The sequence below is a fragment of the Nansenia antarctica genome, assembly GCF_963989245.1.
Source record: "Nansenia antarctica genome assembly, chromosome: 6".
Classification (NCBI taxonomy): domain Eukaryota; kingdom Metazoa; phylum Chordata; class Actinopteri; order Argentiniformes; family Microstomatidae; genus Nansenia; species Nansenia antarctica.
In genome coordinates, this window is record NC_137676.1 from 49,440,298 (window position 1) to 49,451,721 (window position 11,424).

The window sequence follows — 11,424 nt, forward strand, 5'->3', positions numbered from 1 at the left end:
CTACAAATAAATAAATAACATTGATGGGTTATTCTTTACAGGCCCAGAGTCAATTAATTTGGCCACCGCAAATGGGTTTACAACTTGCTTGCCTTGGTTAATCAGTGTTGTCCCCGCGTATGACAGAGATGTCCAGCTATTGGCCCAGACTAAGAGGGCACGTCATCTCCATCAATCAGGTATCGAATTTCTCCACAGGGCATGTCCCTGTCCATGGACGGTAGAGCGGTCCGTGCCTTATTGGGTGCTAGAGAGGCCGGCCATGAATTGTAACCCTGTCCAATGATTATGCAGAGGGATATGTGATAATGAATTCGTATCAAGAGTGTGATGGGGAAAATAGCTCTCTGTTCACTGAGGGCTATCGACCAAGGGAGGTCAAGATCCGGTATTTCGACCAAATAACTGAACTCAGGGCTGGCAAGGGGGACAACTTTGAAGTTGGAACGGAATTTTCAACGCAGAACCGTTACTTGGACACTTTCTCGAATGCCAACGTAGAAACCGGCACACTCAGTCAACTACCCGTCTACACCAACTCGAGCCGCCCTCCCCTGTCTCTGAGTCCGGGGGGCTTCTCCACGCCACCGGCCTGCCTCCACTACTCTCGTCTCCCTCCCTACCTCAGAGCACAGGGACAGGACTTCCCCGGGCTGGTGCACTCGTCTTACGTCAACAATACAGGGATCGAGGTGCCCATAAACGCGCAAATCCAAATATACTCTCACGACGGGCCTAAAATTCACTTTGCTGTTGTGGACAGCAGGCCAACCTCAAACTCGGACCCCAAGTGTAAGATAACTGATCTAAATCACAGGAACACAACTTTCGAGTGGATGAAAGTGAAGAGAAGTCAACCTCGGACCGGTACGTTTTTAGAAGTGTATTACACGAAAATCCTAGCTGGGAGTATGTTACTGTAATAAAGGAAGTTATAGCTTCATTTATAATGTTGTACCTTTTAAATGAAAGCCAATCTCGTAATTTTTTGCCGAGATGTAGCCTACATATCGTGGTTCACTTTCTATGTTTCCTACTTAATGCGTGGTCATTGTTATTTCTCATCATATTGTTGACAAGAGGGCCTGTGAGGCACATTTTCATAACTTCGATGCTGAGAACGAGTTGCACAGTGCTATGCCTTCAGGCCTAGTGGTGCATGGGTTCAAAAGATGGGTTTAATAAATAGCAACATGATAAAAGTTAATCTAAAATCTGAATATGACGGTAGAAAGATGTGTGTTATGTATTTTAATTAACATTTTAGTTATGAGACTATTGTCTGTTGGTCAGCTCTACCTTGATAAAAGGCTGTATGTTGATTCAGGTGTAGAGGAAAAGTAAATATTGAACATAGAAAATGATGGATTATACTCACACTATCCACTTATGCCATGCTATAGCTCACATCAGTGTTGTCTGAAAATGACAAACAAGTATAGGTGCTTTGCATAGTTTAGCAAAACTTTCTCCTCTAAACTGAAGTATTTCCCTGAGTATTGATTAGTTGTCTGTAGTAATGAGAGCCTTGTGTATTGATTTGAGTGTCAAGCACCTTTACATGTGTCCACCTCTTTAACATAATTGCTGTCATCATTTCACTGACTCATGGGTCCTTACTGTGAGATACAGCAGAAATATTCTGATTTCAAAGAAGTTACTATCAATATTATCACAGCCTATTTATCCTATTCCTTGCCACTTTGAGTTTCCTCACTTTTCCCAAATATCACATGACCTCTAGTTTGTCATAACACCTTAGTGATACTTTGTCAAAACATTTTAGGTTCAAAGGTCAAAGATTCCTTTGTTTCCAGGTTCAGATAATATTGCTGCTGTCTACATTAAGACCACCAAGTCAAAAAACATAAAAATAACTCATGCTAGTCTGCTGACAGGGTTTGGTGAGTGGTGAGTGAATATATGTTTTACTTCTTAAAGTAAGTATTCTCAAAAGGGTATCCAGAATGCATTAAATATGGCAAAATCCCTGTATTTTGAAGAACTATTATTACTATAAAAGGACCACCACTCACTACTTTAGTTCAGCATCTCCCTTCTGAGTGGTCATGATGTGCAAACTTGAGCTGGAAGGAGACATGGATGCCTGGAAACACAATAGACCAATTACAATTAATGTATTGTGTCTTAATTGATATTATTTGTTTTGCTACTTACAATAACAAGGATTTATGTCTTGTAGCTGTATATATCTCTATAAATAAACAGTTAGATAATACCCAAAGATGTTCTTCTTTTTTAACACTGCTTTTTTTAAAAGCAGCTTTCCCTGGACATCCTAGGTATATGTAGCTCATTAGTGATACAATGTTACTTGTAGAAGCATGATTAGTGAGAGCAGCAATAATTCTAGAGAGTATTGGTCTTGGCATGAGAGCTTATTCTATCATGCATAAAGGCCTACACAAACCCTCTGTAACCTGATCTTCTGGTACAGTGTATATACTCCCAGTGCGTCATTCTTCAATTATGCTTTGACAGCACCTGAATTACTGTGGGCTGGATGCCCAGATGACTGAGCCTATGTGTATCGATCTATCCATTTTCTTCTTCTCTCTCCTTGGTTTGGAAAGCCTAGTCAGTCCCTTTGCGGGCTGGCTATTTCTATGCGTGCAAGTCATTCTTCAAATATTTAGTTTGATTCTTGTATGCCTTCTGGCTAGCGTCAATTCTATTATCTTAGCCTTCATTAATCAGAATGCACACGTGATTTTCATTCCTGAAAGCTCAAATACTTAATTACGTATTGTTTCTCTGTATGGTTTTTCATATTCACTGCAGTCTTATTTCAAGTAAGGTATAACCTTGACATTCATTTTCTAAAACATGGATGACAACATTTATTCAATCAACTCATCTTTTCATCCAGACATTTTCAAACATTTCTAGAGGCTATTTAACCTTTCTCTGTAACAAATCAGCACCCTTAGGCATACAACTGTAGACTCAAAAGCCTCAAAAGCCTAACCCTAACCCTAATCCTAACCCTAACCTTAACCCTAACCCTAAATGTGGCCTAACTAATTAATGCAAGTGCAGCCCGACATGCGCACATAACAGGCGCACCCCTGCGCTTTCAGAACGAGCTACCCCAATGTCACGTCGGAATTCGACGTTTGGATGCAATCTGACGTCAGAATTCGACGTTTGTCCATAAACGTCGAATTTTGACGTCTGCCGTGTGAGACCAGGCTGGTAGACTACATACTACGTGATATTTCATGCATGATCTTATTTTATCTAATGTTGATTTCTGATATCTGTCTTTTCAGCTAAGATGCACATGGCCTGTGGGTTGAGTATTGTTGGATCGGGCCTCAGTATGGATACAGGTGGTCAAAACTTTACCATGGATGGGCATCATACAGCTAACGGGATCCCAAGGACCAACTTCTCCACCAAACAGCTAACTGAGCTGGAGAAGGAGTTCCACTTCAACAAGTATCTGACGCGGGCCAGACGAGTGGAGATCGCCAGCGCCCTGCAGCTCAGCGAGACGCAGGTGAAGATTTGGTTTCAGAACCGACGCATGAAACAGAAGAAATTACAGAGAGAAGGTCTGCTTCCCGTGCCCCCGGCAGCATCTTCGACCTCCTCAGAAAACTCACGCTCCAACAGTCTGGACACCTGCCTCTCTCCTGAATCGTGCTCTCCAAAGCACCTGCCCCCAAACTCTGTACTAGAGGACTTGTCTCATGCGTTACAAAGTAAGGTCTGTAACGACATTGTCGCTGACCTCCAGATGCTTTGATATGCCATTCGGGTCCGTTTTTATTGGGCTTCATTGTTTTTATTTTACATTCGGTTGAAGTTATTAAAAACATGGAGCATTGAAAGTTGTGTAAGTTCAATAAGGGGTAGTAATTGACCAATTCCTGTATTTGGATTGGTGCGCATACCTCAAGCAATTATGATTAGTCATGGGGACGTTTTGAGTCTCGGTAGAGGAGAAGGAAATATGCTCATGGTCAATCCTTCTTGAAACGCACTTTAAAGTACCAAAGTACCTAAGGACAAACTTGATTCAAACAAACTATTATGTGATGCTACATATTTATTTCGTATAACTTGTAAATTATTATTTTAATCTACTGAATTTAATTAAATACCTCGTTACAACCACATTGTGCACGTTCTGCTTGCCTTAGGGAATTGTTCTCAACCATAATGAAGTTTAACATTCAAGTTAGCTGTTATTCTATAGATCCATATTTGTTATTATAATTTAATTGAGGGTCTCCCTTGCTTAAAATGGGAAAGTGTTCAATTGTTCATTACAAATGTATTCCAATAGAGCCAGGTAAGAATAAAGCAAATTGCATAAGTGTTAGGGCAGTTGGGTTGTATTCAACTTATTCTATTTTTTTATTTAGATTGTAACTATCTAAAGACTAACTATAGGCCTATCTGCTATTCTTGCCTATGTCCTCTACGTGTACACACCTGTATATCAAGAGATATACATTGCAAGAAGAAGCCTCATCAAGTGCCTTGTGTAGATCAAGAACAAACAAAGATCCAGCAGCTGCACCCAGTGGTATTGCACAGACTAATAGCATACTCGACTTGCGTTTCGTTTCTTAATTGGTTCAGTTCCTGATCTTAGATTGTTAATTTTCTTCCTTCTGCTAATTGCGCCCCCCCCCCCCCCACCCACCCCCAGTCCTTTCTCTTTCTCCTAATGGTTTTAATTATCTCGTGAGCACCGAAGGATTAATGTCATAATTGACTGATAGATTTATTGACTGGAGGGTTTAGTGTATTGATCATTGTTGATCCGTCTATTTTAATAAAATATTTGCACGCAGACGCATTTCAAAGTAACGATAACTCCAAATAGGCTACATGTGAAATATATGCACCTCACACACGGGTAGCCTATGCTCCTTAATTCATAGCTATCAGGAAAGTATAATCTCCAGCTTTATATTTAAGTTTGAACACTCAAGCATTAGACAATAAAATGCTCTCTACATCGTGCTCTCTTGTAAATTAACTAATAAAGTGTCTGGCGCGAGCTATTATTGCTTCTGAAATGCTGTCGTAAAATACTCGCATGAATTGCACGTTGTTCGTGATGAAACTGGTTATCCATGGTATTAACGAGGAGTTATTCAGTGAAAAATATCAGCGTTACATTTTTTTAAAGACTAAGCCAGCATTCCTTTTAGAAACTCGAAAACCTATAGTTTCCAACGTTGTAGATTAGTTGTATGTTTGTATGAGTGAAATGATTATTACCAAGGAATATGAGAAATAGGTAAGAAAAATATGAAGGCTTGCCTAAACATTGCCTTCCATTGATATTCATTAAAAACGACATTGCATTGGCAGGAAGGTTAATACATTATTATATTATATTTTCCTAGAAATAAAGATAAACATTGAATATATGACACTGTTGTATGGTTAAAGGGGCACACTGGCTTCAAGCCCTGTATGCAGTTACTCCAGAGTTCACCCCTCACCTCTTGACCTCTGTCTTGCCTCAGGACAACAGTGACCCGGTCAGTAACTCAAGGAGAGAAAGATGCATCATTAATGTTTGTGACCCCAGAGTCTCACGGGTTCTTTGGGTTTTCCCTACAAGCAAATCCGAACACTTTTGTTCTGATGATAATATTTCATTCAGCACTGAAGCAGTGTGAGTAGAATAGTAGGATATAGAACAACAAGATGTAGAAGCCTTCTAGCCTTCTTCTCTTAATTATGTAGGCCATCCAATAGTCTTGTACGCTGCATCTTGATTATCAAAGGTAAAAGTGGTAATGAGCCCATGACAGTTTTCTTAATTCAGAAATTATGTCCACACAATTTGTCTTCTCCTGATTGCAGATCAATATATTATAAACACACCTTTTTTAGAAGAACATTTCTGTCTTAAAACTAACTAAAAGAAACATGACTGTCCATTTTCCACTTTCCATATACTTTTGAATAGCAACCTTTTGAAATATACCTAAATCTATACTTGAAAGACGATTTTTGTATGGGTTTCATGAACATACATATTAAAAGTAATTAGATAGTGATTTCACATGTCCTCAAAATCCTTTAAATCATACTACCCATATAAACTGCCAAAAGTGCTTCCTATAGGCATGGATCTTTTTCTCTCACAGATCATTCGTTTTCACCTACAGGAATACTTAAAACAATGAAATGCAAGCAGAGTACCGACTGATTTCAGTCATTTGGTGTCTACTGCCTCTATGGCTTTTGGCATGGAGAAAGATCAGCTTGATCGAATCAAAGACATAACTGCAAATGGAACTGCACTGTACCCAATGTATTTTTTATTTTACACAGTAATTGAAATACACACCATTAGGTCTACCACCCTGCAATAAAACATGATGACCATATTAGCAATGCTTGACAAAATCTGTAACTATCTTTAAAAAAAAATTTGTTGGTGAAACAAAGATATAGTTAGTTAACTACTAGGCAACCCAAATGATAATAATGATTTTGTTAATGATGTTGTTGTTGTTGTTGTTGATGATGATGATGGTGATGATGATGATGATGATGATGATGCTTCTACTTATGTAGATTATGAATATTATTATTACATTATACACATTATTGTATTGAAAACATATGAACACAATTATCTAAACTAAACCAATTCAACAATGTTTAACAAGGATGTATATGTACTTATGTTTGACTGTAGGTTTAGCAGCTGTTAAGAGTATTACCTTGTGAGAGATGATAGAACTTTATTGGCAGGTAATACAGACAGTTATTAAAGAAACAGATTTTTACACATTTTCTTGAACTATATATTATTTTAAAACACTTTAAACGTTGTCCTCTGGCAGTTTCAACATTTGGCTTTTAATTGATGAGAGGAGCTTTACATTGTTTGTTAAGATTTGACATTTAGTTTGAAACCATTCAAGTGAAAACCTTGTCTGATGGATCTCTTCCTACCCTTTTTTCTGAAGATATACAACTCCTTCTGGAGAATGACAGACCTATCACACACACACACACACACATACAAATGGCTCACATTAATAAGGTGAAACAATTCAAAACTTCAGAATTGTATGTATTGCAGGAACTAATGTGGTGACATACAGCAATGTGTGTTGTACTCACTACAAGCTTATATGACTACTCCCTTTACCTTCTCTTCTTGTCTGACAGTAGTTGCGTATTGACCATGAATTCATTGGACTGCTTCACTCAATTCAACATGTGACACACAAGCAATAACGATCATGCAATGTTTATGTGGAACATGCTTGAATTAGCCTAACTTTCAAATCAACAAAAGCAAATAATATTTGAAACAAACTTTCTTACATCTGTAGTGCAACCCCATCTAGACAGCTGTTGCTCTAATATACAGTAACATGAGATAAGTCATGTACACCCATAATGGATCAGAGTAACATCAAATTAACATGTGTTTTTTGCCAGACTGGAATTTGTAATAATAATAATAATAATAATAATAATAATAACTTTTATTTGTAGAGCACTTTTCCTGCAAACGTTGCAGCTCAAAGTGCTATAATATAATGAATTCATGGGCCACTGAATATTAATTCCATATATATATCATTAATGCAAAATATGCATGCAATATGTTTCCAAGTGCACTTGGAAATTAAATCAATTGATCAATTTAGATATTTCATATCTCCCAATGAATTGGAAGAACATTCAAATATTACTGTTATGTGATGATAATGGAACAGGCAGAACATATTCTCACTCTCTCTCTCTCTCTCTCTCTCTCTCTCTCTCTCTCTCTCTCTCTCTCTCTCTCACACACACACACACACACACACACACACACACACACACTCACATACATTCACACACTATCTCTCTCTCTCTTTCCCTACATTTCTCTTGTGCTCTCTCTTTGATGCAATGTGAACATGCACCATCTCTCTGTCGCTATATACACACACATACCCTCCCCCAAACACACACCCACCAACACACCCCCCCCCCCACACACACACACACACAAACACACATATACATGCACACACGCACGCACACACAAACGCACACACGCATGCACGCATGCACACATATGTACACAAATTCAGTCCTTGCTTCTCCTTTCCTCCTCCACTCCAGGGAGCAGATGTTTGGGGACAGCTTACAGCCTCAGCGAATTTCTGTGTACAAAGCAAACAGCAGCACTCAGCACTTCTGGCTGCAAAGGGAAATTTGCTCTTGTAAAGGGGGGAGGGGAGGCCTGTGAGTCAGTGCAAGGTAGAGCGAGGGAGAGAGAGAGAAGGGGTGCACATAGAGGTGAAACTGTGTCAAGGTTGCATGTTTATTACATAGACATTTCCCATAGATATTCAACAGACCCTGGTGTTTATGTCTCATAGCCTGTTCTGAAGAATATGGTGTTTCAGAGAGGATATCTCCCCAGCCAGCACATACAGCAATAAAATGCACAAAGGTGCCACACTGACCTCTATCTTGTAGCTCTGTTTACACTTGTGGTTTGTATTGCCCTTTCAAAAGTTGCAGACAAGCATAAAGTGAAGGGAAGCAATGTAATGGGCCTCAATGCTGAGTATGCTGATGCTGCATCTGAGCAATCAGCTGTACTTGAGTACAGTGTACCTCGCAATTCTAATGGTACTACTGATATCATCTATCTATTGATCTACTGATACATTTATTTCACTATGTATGTGAAGGGTAGGCAGAACATCTTTTTAATTTATTTGCAGGCTTTGAACAGTATACATTGTTATTTAATGTATAAAATAAAACAATTTAATCCAGGTATCTTCACCACAATTCCTGCATTTCCATAGTATTTATAATGCAGAGGGATGCTCACTCATATGCGCCTGTATGGGCAGACACACACACACACACACACACACACACACACACACACACGCAAACACACGCAAACACACACGCACACACACACACACACACACACACACACACACACACACACACACACACACATTTTGACCTCTCGTCTCATGTATTATAATTTCTAAACAAAGCTACATAAATGAGTCCTACAAAGCCTATTTGTCTGAACTAAGTCCTGAGTCCCCTTCTCTGGTGCCTCGGGTGAGGTTGCCATAGTGACTGGCTTTTAGACACATGGAGAGGGGCGAGAGGAGAGTAGAGGAGCAGGGGAGGAGAGGGGGGATAGGGGGGGTCAGGGAAGGAGAGGAGAAGGGGTGGGCGTGGTTTGAGGACGTTGTCTGTCTGTCTTTCAGATGTGTCTTTGTCTTTCATTCGTCAATCAACCATCCATGTTGAATAGGAGCCCAGTTCATGAACTTTTCTCAATCAAGTCTGTGCCAGCCGCCATCTTGATTCGCCTTTCACAGGAGAGAGAGGATTCATTCCCGTACCAGCTCATCGCCGCACATATTAATATCTTCGCTAATATTATGAATGTATAATGAATGTATTTGGAACAACATTCCAAATATTCTGTATTCCGTAGTCCTTGACGATTTTCTCATTAATCATAATATGCAAATATTTTAGTTTTGTAGTAATTAGTCTAGGATAATAACAAAATCAACACCAGTTGAACAGATGAATGGAATGCAAGAGCATAAGAGAGGGAACATGTGAGATGGTGTGCAGGACTTACCTCTATGCTATTCAACCACACATTTTCATCAGCGCTTTTATGCAAAAGGGGAACCCCAGGTGCTCAATCAAACCTCACGCCTACCGTTTTATTTTTCATCTTTACCCCTCCCCTCTTTCATCCCGTCCCTCTCTGTGCCTCCTTACTCCCCTCAACACCATTCTTCTCTTCCTCTTTCTTCCTTCTAGGCTATTCATCTTCCCTTCTCTCTCTCCCTCGCCTGCTCTCCAACTGATATGAGAGAGTGACCCTCAGGCCTTCGGAGGTCAAGTGATACAAGGTCATTGTCAGGTCACCTCCACTGACTGGCTGACCTCTAAAAGGACTTCTGCCAGTAGCCAATCACATCCTGCCTCCCTCCCCCGGCAGCTGGCCCCCCCCCGTCAGCTCATCACCAGCGCGGCGGCCTGAGCGCGTCACATGATCAGGGTAAGGCGTCAGAGAGAGGATGATTAATGGTGCTTTTAGTACCTGTTTAGAATGAAGCTGTCCACACCGCACTGTAATTACCCACTCCCAGGCGGCAGCTGCCCAACATAATTGCTTTTTGTTTGTTGACCTGGTTTAGTGAAGAGAAAGATGGGTTTGGGTGAGTAAGATGGTGGCGTGTACAGTATGTGTGGGTGATGATGTGTGTATATTGTGGATTTAAATCAAGGTGTGTGTCTGTGGAGGTATGTGAGTGTCAGAATACACTGAATACAGCGCACGCGTGTGTGTGTGTGTGTGTGTGACAGAAGGAGAAGGAGGGTGAAATTGGCAAAGTGTGCTCCTTGTAGAGTCAAAATATGTTTCTTGTTATCCAGTACTTTATACAATATAATATCACACTTACTTACTACTATATTGTACAGTTTTGTTATATTTTTTCTGGTAAAAAGAATAACAGCAGTGAGGACTGCAGAAAAGGCTTTTGCTTTGTTGCAACCCAGAATTCAAGAATATGTTCAGGAGGTCAATGGAATTCAACACTTATAGATATGCCTCCTCTAATACGCCATAGGTCCGAGGCAAATATGAACATTTCAATAACATCACCATAGTGCCACGAGGAGAGTGCTGTAACCGTGACAATGAAACTCAGATAAACAGCCCCTTGTTTGACCTATGGGGAGCATAAATTTACCGCCCATAAATCCTCCAGTGTTTCAGCTCCGCTTGGCCCGGCCTGCATGCATCTCTACCCAGACAGAGAGAGGCGAACGGCGGCTATCAGCAAAGTGTATGAGCAGCTTTCATCCTGCGCCTGGTTCTCACATAACTCAGTCCACCAGCCTTTATCACTGCCTCATAAATAACTAGCCTATCGCCTGATAATGTCCGCTTAATGCTTAGTCAATAAACCCCACAGTAAGAGGGGCCTTTTTTTTAGCCTCTCTCCTGTACATAAATATAAACAGCGGCTGTAGATTGATGTGATGGGCAGGCCCTTTTAGATCAGGACAAAGAGTGGGAGCGTATGGGGCCTGGCGCTGGGGCTAGATTGTGAGGCTGCAGGTGTTTGGTGGAGATAGCGGGCGTAATGAGGGGCTCAGAGTAAGGGGATGAGTGGATGGCCTTGACTGATCACCAGAGAGAGTGTGAGAGGGACACACACACACACACATATGCATGCACATGGGAGACTACGCACACACACGTACACGCGCGTACACACACACACGCACACACACACGCATACACATGTTTGTATACACATATATTCACCTCAGCAATCACACACACACACACAAGTGCAGATCCACACACACACACATACACACACACCACACACACACACACAC

General features: G+C 40.6%; 1 protein-coding gene across 1 annotated transcript; it reads left to right on the forward strand.

Annotated features, from left to right (window-relative positions):
- Positions 1–308: 308 nt before the first annotated feature.
- Positions 309–3,663, forward strand: hoxc1a (homeobox C1a; the record flags this gene model as incomplete). Its single annotated transcript, XM_080534602.1, is given in 3 exon segments — positions 309–867; positions 3,294–3,598; positions 3,601–3,663. Coding segments are annotated over 3 exon segments (927 nt in total).
- Between the last annotated feature and the right edge of the window lie 7,761 nt (positions 3,664–11,424).